Source organism: Vulpes lagopus, chromosome 2 (assembly GCF_018345385.1).
Source record: "Vulpes lagopus strain Blue_001 chromosome 2, ASM1834538v1, whole genome shotgun sequence".
Lineage (NCBI taxonomy): Eukaryota > Metazoa > Chordata > Mammalia > Carnivora > Canidae > Vulpes > Vulpes lagopus.
In genome coordinates, this window is record NC_054825.1 from 9,501,304 (window position 1) to 9,523,774 (window position 22,471).

At 48.3% G+C, this 22,471-nt stretch overlaps 1 protein-coding gene across 1 annotated transcript in view; it reads right to left on the minus strand.

Moving 5' to 3' along the window:
- Nucleotides 1-22,471, minus strand: part of TACC2 (transforming acidic coiled-coil containing protein 2) — a 219,079-nt gene that overhangs the window by 176,313 nt on the left and 20,295 nt on the right. The window contains exons 3-4 of the mRNA XM_041730819.1: nucleotides 18,234-18,303; nucleotides 4,268-4,380 (exon numbers count right to left, since the gene is read on the minus strand). Coding sequence (XP_041586753.1) covers nucleotides 4,268-4,380; nucleotides 18,234-18,303 — 183 coding nt within the window. The remainder of the gene's footprint in view (nucleotides 1-4,267; nucleotides 4,381-18,233; nucleotides 18,304-22,471) is intronic.

Genomic DNA, 22,471 nt, shown 5'->3' on the forward strand with positions numbered 1-22,471 from the left:
TCAGGTGTGGGTGGAGAGTGCTGGGCGCAGAGCAGGCAGTGAGCTGTCCCCGAAACGCAAGAGAGCCCAGACGCTTCCCCAGAGATGGAGGACTCTCCTGTGCCCCCGTGAGGCCGGGGTTGTCGTAGTCCGCACACTGGCCAGCGTCACCTGGTAGCGGCAGGATTCCCTCCTGGGCCCTGGGTCTGCGACCACGGAACTCAGCAAATACACCTGCTTCGGCCACTTTTTCACTTCCCAGCAAATAGTCCTCACCGCCCAATTGCTCAAGACAAAGCTTCAGGAATCTTCCTTGAGTGTCCTCTCCCTCCCTCCCAATCCAATCTATCAGCGAGTCTTGGCATCCCTCAGCCCCAAATATCTCCATCTTCACCTTAATCACGTCAGTGCCTGTGTGCTCAGTGGGCCTGTCCCATCCCCAGAGGGGAGGGGGAAAAGTATCTTAGGTGGTACAGTGGAATTATAGGGGACTCTCGGGTCCAGGATGTCATCCAAAGACCACGGTCCATACACAACATATCTATGGTATGGGAATTTCCCGGGGAGGGAAAAAGGCAATTAGGAATAAAATGTCTAGGAAGGCTTCTGTACCAGGAGGGAGGAAGATAATGAATGTAAGGTTGAGATCCTGCCTCGCTCTAGGCGCCCTAGATCCTGCCAGGGACCTGCATGGTTTCCTCTCTGACTTTTCTGGCCTCCCGCCTTGGCCCCTGGCATTCTCCATACGGTGATCAGAGAGGTCTGAGCAAACCATAAATCAGAGCGCCCAGGTGGCACAGTCGATTTAGCATCTGACTCTCGGTTTCAGTTCAGGTTCATGATCTTGGGGTGGTGAGATCGAGCCCCGCGTCTGGCTGCATGCTCAGTGGGGAGCCTGCTTGAGATTCTCTCCTTCCCTCTCCCTCTGTTCCTCCCTAGCTCATGCTCTCTCTCTCTCTCTCCTCTCAAACCACCCCACCTCCACCAAAAAACAAAAAAAAAAAGAACTATACATCAGTTCATATAACCTAAATCCAGATTTCTTACCATGGCCTTTGGGCCCTGGTCTGGGGGCTCTGGACCCTGCCCTCCTCCCCACCTCCCTACCTCATCAATCTCCCTCTGTCTCTCCAACTCACCAAATTCACTGCCACCTTGTGTCCTTTGCACTGCCCGTCCGTTGACCTGGGTCTTCCCATACCTGCCTCCTTTTTGCCGTTCCAGACTCCACTCTTCCATCCCTTGCTTCCCTGACCATCTAATCCAGGGCATCGGATTTCAGAGTTCTCAACACCCGGGTGCATCAGAATCACCTGGAGGCCTGGTTAAGCACAGCCCACCGGAGCCCACCTCTAGAGCTTATGATTCAGGGAGTCTGACCTAGGACCGCTCTTCTATGGACTTCCCCGGTGGTGTGGAGCCTGCCAGTCTGGAACCTCACCTTGAGACCCATGATCGAATCTAAACTGGCCGCTCCCTTCTCTATTGCCGTCTATCAGGATGCCCCGCGTGGTGTCCTTTGGAGCTCTGACATTACCTGAAAGTGCCTGTCTTCCTTTTGTTGCCTTGTTTAGTGTCTGACCACGCTACAACCTACTTACCCCCTGGGGCAGAGACCCCAGGGCTCCTGCTGTCACCCCTGTCCCTGGAGCAGTAAGAGGGGCAAGCTGGCTCTGTGCTAGGAGCACAGGATCGTCCTCCGGCAGGGGCCAGGGGAGGCACCCCCCAGCCTCTGCGGGGTTTGAGGGACACAGGGCTAAGTTGCAACAGTGACACCATGTGGCAAGAGGAAAGCAAGGCAGCTGAACGATGGGACTCGTTTGGATGAAGAACTCAACCCCCTTGGGATGTAGGAACCCCATCCCTGTGTAATTCAGAGGGAAGAAGACCCTCAAGGCGGAAACCACAGACTCCAACCGCTAACCCATGAAGGACACAGAGCTCCAGGCCTCAGTGATCCCATCTGTACGGCGGAGAGAACGCTGCGCACAGGGGTCGTTAGGGAAGAGTCACACAGGCCGTCCTCCCCTCCCTTGTCCCAGGTCCAGCAGGAGCCACTGCAAGCCTTTCTGGGCTTTCTAGAGTTTTTCCAAGGAGAACACACAGTATGAAGTCAATGGTTTTTTCCGTCTTTTGTAAAAACCTACAATAGATCCTATGAAGGGAAAATGCTAATTGTCTGATGTGGCGAAGGGAGAGGCAAATGCATTTGAGGATAACAAGAGAGCAAAGTCTTAGAAAGAGGTGGCCATGGGGCTCTAGGCCTCATCCAAGATTCCCGGGTGCCCAGAGTGTCACGAAAGCAGCACTGTCTTAGGGCCTGAGGGACTGCATGGTCTGGACCAGCGGGTACTATGGGGTAAAGTAAGGATTTGGAATTGGAAATGAATTGATTTGAAGGAAATAAAAGTGTATTTTGTGTGCTAGAGCATTTGGCATGGTGTCTGGTGCTCATCTGCAAAATGAACATTAAATGTGATTACTATCATCATCGGGGGTGCCGAGGGCCCTGTGCGTCACTGGGGAGCCAGCACTTGCCCTCTCTTCCCCTAAACGACCTGACTCCAGGAGCCCGTGCACCTCTTGATAGTTGGTGGGTTAGTTAGTCCAGAGCCCTGCACCACAGACATTCACTTATTTCTGGAGGAGAACTCATGTTTCTAATTGGGAACAGGAAGTTGCTTCTTTGGGCTTGCTCTTAGAAGACACCTCTTTTATGCTCAATTCACATGGCAATGAGCAGCAATTCTTCCTCCAGGGAAAAATAATAATTGAGTAAAGCTGAGGAAGAAGAAACAAAAGCCCTTTGAGCTGCCGTTACTCCTCAGTCTAGCCGTGATGGAGGCCCCAAATACTTCCCAAGCCTCTTGAGAGATCCCAGAACCTCACAAAGATGTCAGGAGGGGAGTCTGGACCTTGGGTCTCGGCCAACAGGGATTTCCTTTGCGTAGAATTCCAGAAAAGATTAATCTATCCATTAGTTTCGCGGTCACCCAGAGCCAGTTTAGACGGGTCATCTGGTCTCATTAGAGCTAAATATTAAAAACTCTGTCCAGTGATCCTCATAGAAAGTTCATGAAAGCAGAACTCCACAGGGGCGTGTAGGAAGTAAAGGAGGCCTCCCTTTTGCAGAACACAGGGGTCAACGGTGTCGTTCTGTGATTCCCTCAGCAAGAAAAGAATACCCTGCCCCACCGTTCCCCTAAAGAGATCTAATGTTCAAGGCCAAGAGGTTCCAAGTGCCTCCTCTAGAAACCACTGTGGCCTGAGCCACCCAGAAAGTAGTCCCAGTCAGGCGTGGAAATTCCTGTCACCAGGGGTCGCTCTCACTCACCATGACCCTCTGAAGTTTAAACCCAAAACATAGAAATGTTGCTCAAACTCTTAGGTCAAGTGATACTGCAAAGCATTCGTGACCTAAGATTTCATTGTCTAGTGATGGGGAGGGGCGAGTCTACCTTTCAATTTTGCATTTTTGTTCCGTGGAGCTCCAGTGGATTTGTTCCTTTAAGGCCTGTCATTAGAGCCTCCTGGAAGCTGGGCTTCAGTTGCTCAGGAAGGTTCTTCCAACCAGATAGGTCATGCGCTGAACCCACAGACAATTACTAACGGCCTCCAGTGTTCTTGTCCCGAGTCTGTTCTGGGGACTGAATGTTCACGTCTGCTGGCCCTCTGCTTGGGAACGCCCCCAAAACTATGAGTGCCAAACACCACGCGGGTGGAGTCTATTGGGCTTCTTCCCAAAAGCCACAGCAGGGAAATCGGGAGGTCCTGGGGATCATAACGAGGATGGGCCACGCCCCGCACTGGTCTTGTCCCACTGCACCAGTGTGACCTTCTTAATTTCCAGGATTTATCCACCAGCCTCCCTGGGACTGAGGAAAATTGTCTCTTTAGTAATAGTTTTTGAATCCTATCTTATCATCCAGTGCCCTTTATTGGCTACTGCGCCAGAACACAGACCCCAACTCACCACACATGAGACACCCCTGAGAAGTCCTTTGGTAGACTTGATCTTTTTTACGTTCCGATAATGACAATAAACAATCTGGAATACTGCTGGAATGGAAGCCTATAATTGCTAGTGTCAGTGGGCAGAAAAACACATTAATTCTCTGCTCCTGCAGGTCGAGGCAATCACAAAGCAGGCTATGGGCCACTGCTCTGACCGCATCACCACTGAGGACCATGTCATGGGTTTTAGGGTAAATTTTCCAAAGCCAACGCTGAGCAGGCAGTGAGCTGGCCACGCATCCGGTTGTGTCAGTCCTCTGACCCCGGCTCTTACCTGTGCAAGGCTCCACGGTCAGTACTTCTGGAATTCTCCTCCAGGTTCCTTTTTATGTTCTGACTGTCCCCGGGTGGTTGCACAGACGCTGGGTTCTGAGCTGATGAAGTTCTCTGAGCCAGAAGAAAGAGAAATTGGAGAAGAAATCAAATAGGAGTGTCGGAAGACACAAAAGCATTTCTCAGTTGGCCACTGGCCACATATTCAAGCGTCAGGTTGCTCATCTGCTTTATCATCCGGCTGAGCACCGCCTGCGAGCTGGCGCCCAGCTACACGCAGATATAAGGTGAGCCACGCAAGCCTGGCTCCTGCTCTCATCTGCTGGAGGAGAAACGCAGTTACACACAAGATTCTAGCTGTAGGATGACTGCTTTAGTCAAAACCAAGACTGAGGACACCTATCATACTTTGAGGGGTCATCTGCTCCCCAGAGAAAGGAAGGATATTTGACGTAAGATGTTAAAGTGTCTAACGTGCTGTGGCACCACCCAGATGAAAGACATGTTTCTCCTGCCTCCCCCAGGTCTCTGCGAACCAGAATTCAACCAGAAACCCAGGGAACAACACTGAATAAAGAAAACAATGAGCTCTTGGAAACTTGGGGCCACTTGTCCGAGGCCCCAAGAGGTGCTCCCTTTTCCTTCACTCCCATCATAGGCTCATCTGCTGGGGAATCAGTTTTTTATTTTCTATTTTTTTAAGATTTTATTTATTTATTCATAAGAGTCAGAGAGAGAGAGGCAGAGACATGGGCAGAGGGAGAAGCAGGCTTCCTGCAGGACTCGATCCTGGGATCCTGGGATCATGCCCTGAGCCAAAGGCAGACGCTCAACCACTGAGCAACCCAGGCGCCCCAGGTAATCAGTTTTTAAATCCAAGATACAGGGATACCTGGGTGGCTCAGCAGTTGAGCATCTACCTTCGTCTCAGGGCGTGATCCTGGGGTCCCGGGATCCAGTTCCACATCCAACTCCCTGCATAGAGCCTGCTTCTCCCTCTGCCTGTGTCTCTGTGTCTCTCATGAATAAGTAAATAAAATCTTTTTTAAAAAATAAATAAAACCAAGATACAAAAATATAAACGACAGTCAAAACGTCAAATCACAGGACGGAAAGTGATGAGAGATCTTAAAAATTCCATTTAAATAATGCTCATTTAAGTGAAGCATAAATGTCAGGAAGGGGAAAAGGGCTTTTTTAAACCCCAAGGACTGTTTCCCAAAGCAATGATTGTCTTTCAGTCTGTCTTCCCAGCAGTACTCCTTCCCACTGGGGTACATACAAGACCCCCAAAACCAGAGGGGCAAGGACGTGCCATGGGCTCTATAGAATAAGAATACAGGCATTACCAGCAGCCTGTTTCCAGCCATTGTAGAAGAAGGCAGCGTGCATTAAGAGAGTCTAGGGCCAGCAAGCAGAGAGAAGCCCGAAGAGGAACAGAGGGCAGAGGGCAGAGGTCCTGGTGATGTGGAGGCCTTGGTTCCACTTGGTCCTGAGGTACCCCCAGGGACCTGCTCTGCCCTGCCCCCCCCCCCGCCAACAATTACATGAGATCTTGAGTCCTCATTTGGCTTTGTTGGGATTTCTGTCATTTGCAACCCAAAAAAGTACATCCCATAAACAATCAGGCCAGCTTTGAAGGGGACAAAGTGTTCCACGTCGGCTAAGTTTGAGAAGCGCTGGTTATCTGGCCCTCTGGAAGGTGGTGCTGCTCTGGGCAGGTGCGCGGCCTGTAAGTGGACAGCACCCTCAGGTGAATTCGAAACAACCTCCCTTTCCTCCAGCGAGGCACCTGGCTTGGTGGGTGCTCTGGAAAAACCGAGCTCCGTGAGCCCCAGGTCCTGTTCTCGAGGAAGGCGGTGGAGGTGACAGGCTAGGCACTGGGAGACAGGCTAGGGGAGCTCCTCCGGATTCTGGGGCTCCCTGTGACTGCCTGTTCCTTGTTGCTAGAAATCTTCTCTCACTCGTCTGCTGAGCCCTCACCTACTCCCAGAGACAGACCCTGCTGGCCCAGCACAACCAAGGGAGCAACTGGAAATACAAAAGGCCTCTCCTGAGCCCAACAATTTACCAATTGTGACTACGGACCCAGATGCAGCCAAATCATTTGATAAATATCTCATTTCACCCAGACCTTCCAGAAAGTATTTACTGATTTGTTGATTCATTCAATTATCTGAAATACATTCATCCAGGGGCGCCTGGGTGGCTCAGTCGATTAAACGTCTGCCTCTTGCCTTCGCTCAGGTCATGATCCCAGTATCCTGGGATGGAGCCTCTGCTCAGCAAAAAGCCTGCTTCTCCCTCTCCCTCTGCTCCTCCCCACCCCCCACTTGTGCCCCCTCTCTCTCACACACTTGATCTCTCTCAACTAAATTAATTAAATATTTTTAAAAATAAAATGAAATGCATTCATCTAAACCATAGCATGCACCAGAACCAATGCTAGAAGAGAGGGCTACAAAAATGAATGAGATTTCCATGCCTTCCCTAGAGTTGCTCACGGTCTAGGGAGCTGTGGCCCACCCCATGCTGTGGCCACAGAGGCGTAAACACAGGGCCACCCAGAGGGGAGACCCAGTCTTCCCAAGAAAAGAAGACCCCACCCACCAACCTCTATAACCACATTCTGGTGGTTGTAAGCCGATTTTGGAGCTTCTGTGTGACATGTGGATGCAAATCATCTGCATAGTCTGAACCTGGGGTCTTCTTGAGACCTTGAATCTTCTGTTCAATGGGTGGTGTCCTTGACTTTCACACATGGCCTAAAGAGCAAGTTAGCTTTGGCAGTTTCCCCCGACTAGGTCTGAGCGACCGGCTGCTTTGTTCACCCAATTGTGTCCAAAGGTAAAATATAAAAGAAGCCTCAACTCTCAGGACCATACATCCTAGTGCTAACATGATGCTACAGTCAGAAAATCTCCATTCGATTTTGCTGAGACAAAATGTGGGTGGAAATGACAATAAGAAGAGCTCCTGTTAATTGAGCACTGATGAAGTGCAGGCACTGGGCCAGTGGTCTTCATGCACCGCGTGACTGAATCTTCACAACAACCTCGAGAGGAAAGTGCTATCCATGTCCTTGTAGGGCTGAGGCTCACAGAGGGTAGGTCTTTGGCCAACATCACACAGTGGTGGAGTCTAAAGGAGCCTATTTCTCTCTGACCCCGGAGCCAGGGAAAAGCATTTTTGTTCCATCCCTTTAGTGTGGAAGTGTTGAGGGAGGGACAGAGAGCCGGGGCTGATCCCTCACCTAACAAAGGGCTGCTGACCCCCTTCTGGTATGACTTCCATGCTGGCTGACCCATTCCCTAAAATGAGAGCTCCACCCTGGCCTACAGACCTCAGTTCCCTGATCTGTGAGCCAGGATGACAATCATCCCTGTTGGATAATATCAAGACAGTTCAAACTTTCAATCACCAAAGTGATTCAACCTCCAAAGTGTTCCTGACCCTTCTAGAATGTTCTTTATCTATACAACACTACTACCTTGGGATCTATGAGTTAAAACATTTTATTACAGTAGCTCAAGAATAACAATACAGAGTGAGTGACATTTTCATATCACGGTCCTGAATTTTTAAAATTGTAACCCAGTTCCTACTTGTCTGACTGTCACACAGGCTTCGGCTCTAAACACCTCCTGCAGCCAGGCTTCCCCTTCAATCATATTATCAGCAGCGAACGATTCTGCAAATAATTTAACAGATAAATCTCCTGCTCTTTATTCCATGATCAAGGTTACTTTAAAGTAATTCTGGAAAGACACTGACATGTCTAACAGCCCAGACAGATGCAAACAGCAGATGGTATAAGGAGACAGATCTCTGCTCTAACTAAAGGGGATGTGAGACCACGTGTTAACTTTCCTCAGGCAAAGGAAATATAACAAGGGCTCAGATTCATCTTTAAGCAGAAAAAAAGATCTACTTTTCCATCTTTTCAGCCCCACCTCTCCCCCTAATAGAAAGCTAATCTGCAAGAAGAATACCACCCCCCTCTCTCCAACAAAAAGATCTGGGTGGAGTTGACAGAGAAGCACCAGACCAGCACTGGGGCACCTGGGTGGCTCAGGCCGACTCTTGATTTCGGCTCAGGTCATGATCTCAGGGTCATGAGATCGAGCCCTACATCGGGCTCTGTGCTCAGCAGGGAGTCTCTCTCTCTCTCTCTCTCTCTCTCTCTGTCTGCACCCCCACCCCTCTGTTCATGCGTGCTCTCTCCAAAAATAAATAAATCTTTCTTAAAAATTAAAACAAAAAAGCACCAGGACTATCAATGGGCAATTTCCAAAGTGCTTTGCCATCCATCAGATTCTCACAAAATCCCACCCAGTGAGCCAAACAGGAAGATAAAATAATGTTTCTCATTTTTCAGATGAGAAACAGAGCATCAAATGGCTTGGCCAGGCCTTCTTCCTTGAAGTTCGATGCTTTTTGCACAGTAATAGTAACATCCAACACCAACGTAGCACTTCTTCTGCTGTAACAATAACAGCGAACTTATTACTATAAACACGTTCCATGCGCCAAGTTCTGTCCCTCTAAGTGCTTCACTGAATTTAAACTCATTCAATCCTTACAACAACCCTATTTTACAAATCAGAACATCTAGCCCAGAGAGGTGCAGCCACTTGCACCAGGTCACACAGCTTGAAAGTGACAGAGCCGGGACGTGGACCCAGCCTGCGCTCTTGAACCCCACCTTAGGTGGGCCCCCCAGACGTGGAAATGGTTGCCTATGATCCCTGCCATCGTCCTGCCGCGCTCCAAGTAACTAAACCAATGGGACATTTACGAATAATGTGGCACAGGGGCCTAGGTTCGTTGCCCAAAATAGCACCTGGCATTCAGAGGCACTTCATAAATATTTGTTGAACATTTAAAAAATAGAGTGTTTCCATTTAGCCCGGTTGCAACTTCTGCCAACTGGGGAAACACGTGCAGCCCCCGGGTCTCTGAGTGCCCCCCTTCCAATTTCTCCATCCTAGCAACAGCGCGAGGTCCTGCTGCTCACAGGACTCCAAGGGGTCTGCTGTGTCAACAGGCGTCACTGCAGAACAGCATGCGTGTCTAAAGTTTCCCTCACGCTTCCACACAGCAGGCTGGACAAAAACACTGGCAATCCTCCACATGACAAACTGCCTCGTCAAGTCGCTTCTTCAAATCTTTCCTTTGCTGCCACTGCTTGAATAAACAAGCAGCCTCTCTTTGGCGCTGGAATACCCCAGAGCCCAGGGTCTGTTTTAAAGCAATCTTCAAACAGGGAACTTTCCAGTTCTAATACACTTGATCAAGAGCTAAAGTGTCTTACCATTATAGAAAAAAACAGAAAAATCCCCTGACCTTACCTCTTAAACCGTGCTCCCTTCGGCTCACTGGTCGTGCCAATAAAGAGGCTTAATGAACATGGTTAGATCATGACCAGAGGGTCTTGCCAAGGCGCCCACTCTGTGAGCAAGCTGCTTGGGAGCGGTGTGACTGCAGGTGAATGCTGGGAAGTAGACCAAAGGTCATCCCCATGGCACTAGGAATCTGATTGCAGAAACAACCACCCGCTGCCAAATATGGAGGCACCCATGTCCTTGGCTGGGCCGGCCTGGGCCGCCCATCTGCCCTGTCAAGGGAAGGCAAATGCTCAGCCGGGTCCTGCTGGGTCACCCCAAACACAGACTGAGGCGGCTCACCCACGCTGGCAGCAGGGGACACCCCGGCCTTGGGCCTCACCCACCAGGCACTTTGTTGGGTCCAGAAAGGGGAGGCCCCAAGGGTGCCCTTTTCAGCCTCCCCAGATGGGATGTTTTCCGACATGAATATGGCAGAAAAATGAACAAGCTTCGGAGTCAGAGAGAGCTGGGTGTGGAGCCCAACTCTTCCCTGGAAATATGGAGAGAGTAAGGGTCATGTTTGCAGTGGGATTTCGAGGTTTCTGCCTCATGTCCTGGGAGGATTGAATCTAAGTTCTAAGTAGACACGGAAGATTGATTTTTTAAAGATTTTATTTATTTATTCGTGAGAGACACACACACAGAGAGAGAGAGAGGCCCAGACACAGGCAGAGGGAGAAGCAGGCTCCATGCAGGGAGCCTGACGTGGGACTCGATCCCGGGACCCGGGATCGCGCCCTGGGCTGAAGGTGGGTGCTCAACCGCTGAGCCCCCCAGGTGCCCGACACAGAAGATTTAAAAAGACATGATATAAGATGCTAATTTGGGAGGAAGCTGCGGGAAGAGTAAGCAGGACTTCTGTACTGTCTCTGCAACGTTTCTGTAAACCTGAAATTCTCAAATAAAAAGTTTAATTAGGAAAAAAATTGTGGCCCCTATATCCTCACAGCCAGTGGATGAGAGATACACATTCAGTGAACGATATCTATCTTCCCTCCCAAGAGGATGTGGGTCAAAATGATAACAGTTACCCTAAAAGAACCCAGGAGCCTCTAACATGCCGGACATGACATGTTCTCACATCTTCAGTCCGTGGAGAGAGGGAAACCTTTTTTTTTTTTTTTAAGATTTTATTTATTTATTCATGAGAGGCACAGAGAGAGAGAGAGAGAGAGAGGCAGAGGCACAGGCAGAGGGGGAAGCAGGCTCCATGCAGGGACCCTGACATGGGACTCGATCCCAGGACCCCAGGATCAGGCCATGGGCCAAAGGTGGCGCTAAACCACTGAGCCACCGGGGCTGCCCAAGAGGAAAACCTTAAACACTGCCCAGTATTAATGTCTTATGTGGGTTTAATCTTTTTTTTTTTTTTTTTAAGATTTCATTTATTTATTCATGAGCGACACAGAGAGGCAGAGACACAGGCAGAGGGAGAAGCACGCTCCATGCAGGGAGCTCGATGCAGGACTCGATTCCAGGACCTTGGGATCACGGCCTGAGCCAAAGGCAGATGCTCAACTACTAAGCCATCCAGGTGCCTTCAGGTTTAATATTTTAGAAGCAATTTAATTTAAAGAAGGCTGGGCCATCAGAAAGCCCCAATCGTTGCACCTCCTTTATAGCCTGTTTGTAGACAGAGGTCTATGAGATGGGGATTGTGATCCCTGGCCTGCCTGCCTCAGTGGCTGACGAGAGTACCTCGCCAATATGGCAAAGAGCTGCACACATGGAGGAGAGTCTCTTTTTTCCAAGAGTTGGCTTCTCAGGGTAGCCTATCGTGTCCTATAATGTTTACTCAACTCTACTTGAAATGTAGGCATAAACCTTACTGTTTTGCCCCTAGAATTCCTGCATCCGCTCATCCTCATGCCAGAGCAGCATAAGGCTGATCCCAGGAATAAGGGTGCAGGTGCAGGGGTTAAAAGCCAAGCTTGGGACGCCTGGGTGGCTCAGCAGTTGAGCACCTGCCCCTGGCTCAGGGCGGGATCCGCGGTCTCAGGATCGAGTCCCACGTCAGGCTCCCTGCAAGGAGCCTGCTTCTCCCTCTGCCTACGTCTCTGCCTCTCTCTCTCTCTCTCTCTCTCTCTCTGTCTGTCTTTCATGAATAAATAAATAAAATCTTTTTTTTTTAAAGCCGAGCTTAACTGCCTATTGAGCCGTAAGCCTTTGGGGTCTATACCTCCCACACTGTATCTAGAAAATGGGGATCACAATTACAGGGTTCTCAAGGTTAAATAGCATAATACACGAGAAGCACTTCCCACAAGGCTAGACCATAGAAGACACTTGTACACGCTGGTTATGATTATTGTAAGAAGAAACGGATTCAAAGCCCATGAACTAAGAGCCCCGGGGGCTGTGCCCACTTAGAGCTAAAGCAGTTAATCCGATTCTTCAGAAGATGCAAGAGGCCCAAACCTGGAGCCGTGCGGTTTGCAGACTTTAATACCGGCCCCAGTGAGAGTTAGCAGCAAGCCTCAGGCCAGGGGGTCCCTGGGAGAGACTGTGGTAGCAGAGGTTCACAGTGGAGGGCTCTCCGTCGTCATGAACTGGGGTTCACACTGGTCTCTGCCTTCCAGTTCTTTCTCGTCAAATGCAGTGAAATCACCCCAGATGCCCACCTGCTGCAGGTAGACTCTTAGAAGCCGTTGTCTCTTTCAGGGCTAGTTTAATGCTGTCAGAATATTGGGTTCCGTGGGTCCCTCTGGAAAGAGAGAAACTGCCCCCCCAAGTTAAACTTGGGGACCCAAGTGTTTGTTGCTTGAAACAATACGTGCCCAGCCTGAGGGGTTGTTTCTCTATTAATGCAACACAGGAATCCTCACACGGTGCCTGAGCCACGGCCAACCCCAGGCTGCAGAGACCTGCTCGGTCACATTTCGGGGCGGCCAAGACCCCGGCTCAGCGCTTGTCGCAGCATGGGACCTCTTGTCCTCCCAGTCCTCCGCCTCTTGGATGCCAGAGAATTCCACAGCCCAGGGGCCGCAGGGCCAAGGTCGCTTTCAGGAACAAACCTCAGGGCCAGGCTGCCTCTTGGACACGGAGTCAGGAACCGGGGGGCCGTGCCCCAATGAGGCCTGGGCTGCGGGGCGCACACGTGGGGACCTGCTTCCACCCTCTGGATCCTGTTTATTTCCTGCTCATCCTTCAGCTCTGAGCTCAGACAGCAGCTCCCTGGGGAGAGCCTCCCCTGACCCCCAGGGGCAGGGCAGGTGGCTCTGTCCTGTCACCTTGCTTCATAGCATCGATCTCAGTTTCTGTGGCGGGAAATCTTTTTTTTTCTTTTTTTCTAAGACTCAAAGTACAAAAACCCTCAGAGGATGAAATCGCTTTAAAAGAGTTTTTTTTTTCCTTTTTAAGTGATTGTATATTTTTAAGTCGGGTCATTACAATAACAGGATGGGATGTTTTTTCTCCCTCCTCCCACTGTCAGAGCCATTAGGCTATCATGACACCCCCCCCCAGGAGAATCCAGGAGGGGGTAACACAGGGGGATGGGATGTTGCCCTTCACCCTGGAATCCACATGCTCGGAGCTCAGAGGCCTCCGTGGGGCTCCCCAAAACTGAACTCTCAGTGAAGCACAAGAGCAGTGAAGCAACTGTCCTGCTCGCTGTCGCAGCCTGGGACTTCGGGCTGGGGTGGGTCATATTTCATCATAAATCCCTCCACACTAGTTATGACGCAGGAAACCCCAGGAGGTGCCACTGGAGGAAGGCGACTCTTATCACAAGGCCACCTCCACCTCTGTCCCGAAGAGGGACACGCAATCTAGGACGCTGACAGTCCCAGGGACAGCGTGGGCTCCCCTTGGCTGGGCGCTAGACATTCTGTGGACCCCGGGCTGGCCTGTGCCCTCCGCCCCGACACGAGTCACCCTCCACAGCCGCTGTTACAGATGTGGCTTCCTCTTCCTTCCCAGCCAACACGTCTGCAGGAAGGAGAGGCCTGGGGTCTGGGTGTGAGGCACAGCCGTGCATGCTAGTAACCGGGCTGCTCTGTGCTCCCTGGGAGCACTCACCCTCCCCGAGGCCTCCATGAGTCTCACCGGAGGGATGGAGCAGGAGGGACAGGAGGACCCAGCGTGCAGCTCCAGGCATCCACCTGATCCCCAGGGGCTGGTCTGGAGTTGTGAGCCCTTAGCTCAGGAGGAGGAACCTCCGAGAAATGAGTGGACTCAGTCCAGCCCATGGTAAAAATAAAATCCAGGCCTTATTCCCAAGTTTCAGGGTTTCAGTAGGGTTTGTGCAGATCAAAGAAGAAATAACTGACTCGTCAGCGGGATCCAGAATCAGGACCATTGTGATGTTATTAAACTTGACTTCTTGAGTATAAGGTTAAAAGGTCAATAACCAATCCGGCCCTCAGTGGTTGCCAAAAAATTTCAAAAGCAAAAATCGTTAAGACGGTTTGCGGGCCCACTGCCCAGAGACTAGGAGGAGAGGTCCTACGGGGCCTCACATCCCTGCCTCTCTCTGTGACTTCATGCGGGCCCAGTCTCCTCAGGCACCTGCCACCCCCTGACTCCCAGGCAGCCCAGTACACCCCCTGCCTCGTCTGACCCCCACTCTCCGTCACACGTGCACCCCAATCAGCCATCAGAAGAGAGCTGCCTCCTTTCCCATCCTCCATCCTCATAGTTCCCAGGGAATCTGCTGCTGTCTTCTCTCTACCATCCACAAGGGTAGGGGGATCTCTCCTGCAAGCCCAGGTCAGCTACGACCCCATTCCCTCTCAATAGTCAAGGTCAGCCTTCCTCAGTCCACCTGTCTATCACCCGTCTACCTTCAACCTCTGCCTCTCTCTCTCATTCCTACCAGCAGGCGGGCATCTAGGATCTCCAATATTTTATTTTATTATTTTATTTTATTTTATTTTATTTTATTTTATTTTATTTTATTCGAGGGAGAGAGAGCATACACACTGAGGGGCAGGCAGAGGGAGAGGGAGAAGCAGACTCCCCACTGAGCAGGGAGTCTGATGTGGGGACTGGATCCCAGGAGCCTGAGATCATGATCTGAGCTGAAGGCAGATGCTTAACCGACTGAGCTACCCAGGCGCCCTAGGATCTTCAATCTTTAAACTCTCAGCAATTCTCTCGACCAGCTACTGTCCCAATGTTCTCTGTTTCCTAGAAAAACATGATGCATTATCTGTGCCCCTCTCTCTACTTCCTTATCTCCAATTCCTTCCTCAGGCCCCTCCCATCCAAACTGTACCCTGTCATGCCACTGGAGGAGCTCACCAAGGGCCCGAGGGGCCGTATGAGGTCTCCCTCAGGCCAATGGCCTTCACGTTGCCAAGTCAATGGGCAGGTGCCTACTCCCTGATTTCTCAGGAGCATCTGATGCCTCTACCTTCTCCTGATACTCTTCTCCACGGACCTCCCAGATCCCTCATTTTCCTATGTCTTCTGCTACAACTCCTTCACAGATTCCCCCTACTCCTGGGCTCACATCTAAATATTAAAGGACATCTCAGGGATTCATCCTGAGTCCCTTTTCCCATCCTTACTCTCTCCCCAGGTGGTCTCATCTAGCTTGAAACACCTATTATGCTGAAGACTCTGATGTGCATCTCAAGCTCCACCTCTTTTGCCTCCAAAAGCCTATTTCATTGGAGTACCCAAAGGCCTTCGGATTTTATGGCCAAACCAGAGAACTTTTGACTCTCTCCCATCCCCCTAAACCTGCCCCTCCTCCAACCCTCCTGATCTTGGGAAATGTTTCAATCTGCTCCGCAGCTCAGACCAAACACGTAGGGCTCATCCTTAATTCAGTTCTCTTTTTCTCATCCCCAAATTCCATCATCATTGAGCCCTCTCTCCTTCAAAATCTATCCCCAATCCAGGGACCCTCTTCCCTGCCACCCCACTCCAAGCCATAGCCATCCGTGTCTCTGACTTCTAAACAGCCTCCTTACTAGTGTCCCTCCTCCATTTCTGCCCTCTGCCCCTGAAAGACCCTTCTCTACATAGCAATTGCAATTGCAATTGCAAAGCACTTTTTAAAATCTCAAATCAGGGAATCCGAGCGGCTTAGTTGGTTGAGCATCTGATTCTTGTTTTGGCTTAGGTCATGGTATCAGAGTCATTAGATCAAGCCTTGTGTTGGGCTCTGGAGTCTTTTTGGGATTCTCTCTCTCCCTCTCTCTCTGGCACCCCACCCCACCCCCATCCCTGCTTGCGTGCATGTTCCTATCTAAAAAAAATAATAATAATAACAATAATAATGAATTAATTAAATTAAAAACCTCAAATCAGTTCATGTCACTTCTCAGCTGAAAACCCACTGGTGGCTTTGCATCCCAATTAGAAAGCCAATAATGACCTACAAGATTCACCTCTACCTACCTCCGTGGTCTCACATATCAACAAAATCTCTCACCCACTCTCCTCCAGCCACACTGGCCTTCTTTGCTTTGCTAATCTCAAAATACAACAAGCTCATCCCTCCCAGACATGTCACACATGCTATTCCCTTTTCCAGAATGTTCCTTTTCCAGAACTTTGTGGCTGCCTCCTTCTGGGCACATCAGGTTTGCAGAAAGGGCTTCTTTGACCACAGATCAAGTATATAGCCTCTAACCACAATGAGACACCACTTTATACCCACTAGAAGGCTACTATAAAAGCAAAACAAAACAAAACAAAACAAAATAACAAGAGTTGGCAAGGACGTAGAAAAATTAGAACCATCGGGCATTGTTGATGAGAATGTAAAATGATGCAGCCATTGTGGGAAAGTCTGGTGGTTTTCAGAAAATGAAACATAGAATTAACATATGACCAAGCAAATTCAACTTTGGATATCTACCCTCAAAGAATTGAAAGCTTGGAGTCACACATATTTGTACAGCCATGGTTACAGCAGCATTATTCACAACAGCCAAAAGGTGGAAGCAACCCAAGTGTCCATCAGCAGATGAATGCATGAATAAAATGTGAGATTACATATAATGGAATACTATTCAGCCCTGAAGAGGAAGGAAGTTCTCGCACAGGCTGCAACACGGATGAACCTTGAAGGGGCTGTGATAAGTGAAGTAGATCACAAAATTGATCCCACTGATATGACTTACCTAGTGGAGTCAGATTTACAGAGATGGAAAGTAGGATGGTGGCTGCCGGGAGTGGGGAGGGGAATGTGGAGACATTGGTTCATGTGTGCAGAATTTCCGTTTGAAAATATGAAAAAATTCTGGTGATGGATGGTGGGGATGATTGTAGGACGTGAATGTGCTTCACACCACTGAACTGAAAAATGGTCGAGATGGTAAATTTCATGTTACGTCTATTTTGCCATAAAAGAAAAAATTTCTGTAGGATCCTTTGTTGCAGAAGTTGGTATCATATTGACATCTGGTGACCTCAGTGTGTGCTCAGTAACGAGACTCGGGTGGCTAGTGCCAGCGCTGGTCAGGAGACCACCTGGGGGACCTGCCGGTGCAGCAGGCACCACATTCCCACCGAAACCACCCAGATCCTGTATATATAGGAAATGTTTTTTCCCATAAGACCCCTCAGCCTGTTACCCTGGCCTGGCTTTGAATGCATTAGCCTGCAGGAGCCTCCTTTGCCTGACAAAGTACTAATTACTACTCTTCTTCTTTATCTCCAAACTCTGTCCTCTGTCGTATTTTGGCTTCAGAGCACAAAGGTCGGTTTATGCAACATCACACCAAGCAGACCTACCCAACAGCCACCTTTGGGGGTGGAGCAGCTCTTTTCTTTTCTTTTTCTTTTTTTTAAGATTTTATTTATTTATTTGAGAGAGAGAGAGAGAGCAGTGGAGGAGGGAGGGAGAGAGAGAGAATCTCAAGCAGATTTCACGGGCTCGATCTCACAACTGACCCTGAGATCATGACCTGAGCCCAAACCAAGATCTGACGTTCAACTGACTGAGGCACCCAGGCTCTTTCCTTAAAGCCAAGAACACACCACCCAGGGGCCTAACACCCCTCCTGAGTGTGACGGGATTTCAGAGCAGGTGCCATTTAACCGTCTCACTGTCACCTCACCCACAAGCACACACCAACCTTGCCTGACATTCTCTCCAGGAAAAATCTTGAAATGGATGTAAAGCTTCAGATTTGCCCTCCTCCCCAGTGGATGGCAAACAGTTCAGCTGGAGCTAAAGCTCTGGGCCTCAGCCAGCTGCACGACGACACGGACAACTGATTCAGAAAACAAGCTTCTTTTTTTTTACAACACATCAGTTTTGGTGATGACAGGGCCACTGCCCCGTACAAAGCCTCACTCCAGGACTAGGGAAAGCAAAGCCGAGGAGTGTGGAAGGTTAGTGGGGGCTCCCAGCGTCTGTAATACCTTGAGAACATGAGCTTTACTGAGCATCTCACGGCATAGCAGCTGTGCCAGTTTTGGGGCAGGCACGTCAAAATGTTCTCTTAAAAAATCTGAACATGTATTGCAGATTCTTCTGTGTTTTACAACTCATTTGAGGTAGATGGAAGGAGGCAATAGGAGAAGGAGGAGAAAACTTAAAAATTCAAAGGAACATGCAAAGCGTGCAAACGCCTAGATGTTAGGAAGGGGGCGGAGAGCAGACCACACATAGCACACCTCCCGGTACCTGTGCAGGCTCAGGGTTTGGAGGCCACAGGATGACGTTATGCAAGCCGGAGTTCTCTTGCTGAAAGCAAAGGAGTCTCGCTGTTAGGAGGGGCCACAGTGAACAGGAGCCCCCGCAGTACCAGAGGGACACTCTTGGCTGGTTTCTATTCCTGCTGAGTGTACTCCCACCCTGCCCATGGCTATCAGGGGACATTAGTTAATGGAGGGAAAGGCACCTGCCACCCGAGGGCATAGGAGGAAGGCAAGGGTTGGCACTGGGCAGGCCTGTCCTCATCCTTTGCCCTGGTGACATGGCTGGTCCTCAGTGCCTGGTCTTTAATCTGTGAACAGGAGGTTCCTTCAGACCCCTATCTTTCCTTCCAAGAGTTCACTTGTAAGTAGAATGCTGGGGTCTCCACGTGTACCAGCGCAGAGGAAAAGCCTCTGGGAGAGGCCTGGTGGTGTGGATGGGGTAGGGGAACGAGTTTGGAGGCAGAGAAACTGGTTTGGAGCAGAAGAAGTTTGAAGCAGCCCCTGCACCGATCCAGGTGTGTGGTAATAGGGTGTGTGGTGGGGGTGGAGAGGGAAAAAAGTTAGAAAAAAACTACATCTTGGACATGCGCTATGTGTTCATCTTTTGAGAAAGGGCTCTAAGTGATATTAATGGGGCCGTCACCAATCTGGGCCCACCTTTCGCATCATGACTCAGGCTGGCTAGAAAAAAGAAAGAAAGACTAAATGGCCAGACCATTAATTTATTAATTATAATTCATAGAATTATTTATTACATGGGGAGAATGGGAATGAGTGGAGTCAGAGGTGACCCCCAGATTTCTGTCTTGGATGGTAGTAGGGTAGATCATAGTACGTAGGAGGGGGATGCAAGAGGAGTAAAGGATAGAGGAGGAGGAGTCTAGTTCAGGTGTGAGAAACATGGGGCAACCATGGATCATTCAAAAGACGGTGGAAAGATGAGTCTGGAACACCAGCCCCACAGGGGATCCCTGATCCTGTAGCCAAACATACTTCACTCCCACTTGTTTCTCTGTGGAAGGCAAACCTTGTACTGACCCTGGACTCCTAAAGGCAATACCATCATGTCCTGCTGGGTCATATCTGACTGAGGCTGGAGATGTGAAAATTTGCAATGGCAGGAAGACACCTCCTGTCTGCTCCAGCAGGGAACAGATGAAGAGAGAGGACAGGGCTGGGGGCTGGCAGGAGGTGAGAGGTAAAGATCTGAAACACTGAAATATATCCGTTGCTTGCAACGATCTAGTGAGATGGACCCCCTCATACCCTGATGAGAAAAGTATAAATTTGCATCACCTTTCCGGAAAGTATTTTGTATGTAGATACAGATAGATCTAGATCTAGTTATATAGCAAGAGTTTTGAAAACACCCTTTATTTGACCTAGCAATTCCATCTCTGTTAGTCTGTTCTAAGCAACCAGCCTTCCATTTCTGGACAGTGTAATTTAGTAAATGTAATGAAGAAAAAACGTAAGCCACTTTAATTTGCCTGTATTCAGGTAGAAATTCATCTCAGATTAAAGTTCAGCCACCGCCCCAAGGAGTTCTCTTCAAGCAGGCAAGACAAATGTTCTGCTATTCTGGGTTTTCTCAACCTTGGCACCTTAGACATTTTCAGAAGAATAAATCTCCGTGTGGGGCCATCCCTGTGCATTGAGCACATTTAGCAGCATCCCTGACCTCTACTAGATACCAGTAGCACCCCCACTCTGGAGCTGTGATACCAAACCTGCCTTCAAACATTGACAAATGTCCTGGGGGTAGGAGCAAATACACCCCCAGTGACAACTAGGGCTCTATTGTGTTTGTAGCCAACAGTAGAGCTTCCAGATGGTTTGGGACCCAAACAGATCTGCAAGTCTTTAGAGAAGGTATTGAAATTGAGCCACTTAGTTTATGAATCAGCGGGACTAAAGGCCAGAATATGAGTCTAGGGCCTGTACTGTGTCTGCACATGGAAAGCTCCGAACCAATGGCCGTGCCCTTCTTCACTCCAAAACACAAGATAAAACATCCCTTTAATGAGATCACAAAGAAGTAGGACATGAGCCAACCTCAGGCAGCAGGAGCATCTTTTTGGCTCACAGAGTGTTTAAATATGATTTAAATTAGTTCCCAACACTGTGAAAAGTGTAGAATTTCTTTACACAACCTTTTCTAGGAATATAGGAGAAAGCACTCCCTCACTTGTTCTAGGAGATAAGTTTTAGCATACCAGAACCTGAGAAAGAAAACAAAACTACCAAGCAGTGTTTATAGTGAATTTAGACACAAAAATCCTCAACAAAATGTTAGCAAATCAAGCCTAACATCTTTATAAATAATTATACACCACGACCAGGTAAGATTAATTTCAGGTATGTAAGACTGGTTCAACATTCGGAAATCAGTCAGTGTAATCTAACATAGCAACAGCCCAAAGAAGAAAGAAAGATCATATGGCTACATCAACTGACAGAGAAAAATTGAAAGCGCATTTGAAAAAATCCAATACCCATTGATGATCAAAATTCTTAGCAAACTAGGAATAGAGGTGGATCTTCCTTAACTTGATAAAGAGAAGTTATAGGGGTGCCCAGTTGGTTTAGTCAGTAGAACATGCAACTCTTGACACTAGGGCCTAAAAGAAAGCAAGAAAGCAAGAAAGCAAGCAAGCAAGCAAGCAAGAAAGAAAGTTCGTTTAAAAAGAGAGAGAATTTATCAAAACCTGCAAGCTAATAACTTACTTATTAACAGCAAAAGATGGAATGCTTTCCCCCCACAACCAGGAACTAGGTGAGGCTGTCCACTCTGACCATTTCTAATTAACATAGTATTGGAATTCTTAGCCACGATAAGGAAGGAAAAGGAATCAAAAAGAAGAAATGCAACTCTCTTGATTTGCAAATACCGTGATTGTCTACATAGAAAATCCTGAGGAATCCACAAAAAGCCTCTTGGAACTAATAAGTGAGTTCAGCAAGGTCACAGGATATAAAATCAAAACCAAAAAAAATCAATACACTAGCAATGAACATGTGGAAACCAAAATTAAAAACACAATGCTATGTATAATTACTGCAAATAAAATGAAACACTTAAGCATAAACTTAAAACATATGCAGAATATATATGCTGAAGTTTATGAAATGATGATGAAAGAAATAAAAAAGAAGCACTGTGTGTCCATAGACTGGAAGACTCATCATAGTAAAGATGTCAATTTCCCCAGTGTATCTATAGGTTTTAATGTATCCCTACCAAAATCCCAGCAAGACCTTTTGTGGACATAGACAAGCTTATTTTAAAATTCATATGGAAAGCTTTAAGTCCTAGCTAAAATAGCTAAAGCAATTTTGAAAAGTAGTCAAGTGGGACAGGACTTATTACCTAGCAGCAGTAATCAAGACTGTGTGGTATCAGAAAAACCAAGAACCATATGATCCTCTCATTAGATGCAGAGAAAGCATTTGACAAAATACAGCATCCATTCCTGATCAAAACCCTTCAGAGTGTTGGGATAGAGGGAACTTTCCTCGACATCTTAAAAGCCATCTACGAAAAGCCCACAGCAAATATCATTCTCAATGGGGAAGCACTGGGAGCCTTTCCCCTAAGATCAGGAACAAGACAGGGATGTCCACTCTTACCACTGCTGTTCAACATAGTTCTGGAAGTCCTCACCTCAGCAATCAGACAACAAAAAGACATTAAAGTCATTCAAATTGGCAAAGAAGAAGTCAAACTCTCCCTCTTTGCCAATGACATGATACTCTACATAGAAAACCCAAAAGCCTCCACCCGAGATTGCTAGAACTCATACAGCAATTTGGTAGCGTGGCAGGATACAAAATCAATGCCCAGAAATCAATGGCATTTCTATACACTAAAAATGAGACTGAAGAAAGAGAAATTAAGGAGTCAATCCCATTTACAATTGCACCCAAAAGCATAAGATACCTAGGAATAAACCTAACCAAAGAGGTAAAGGATCTATACCCTAAAAACTATAGAACACTTCTGAAAGAAATTGAGGAAGACACAAAGAGATGGAAAAATATTCCATGCTCATGGATTGGCAGAATTAATATTGTAAAAATGTCAATGTTACCCAGGGCAATTTACACATTTAATGCAATCCCTATCAAAATACCATGGACTTTCTTCAGAGAGTTAGAACAAATTATTTTAAGATTTGTGTGGAATCAGAAAAGACCCCGAATAGCCAGGGGAA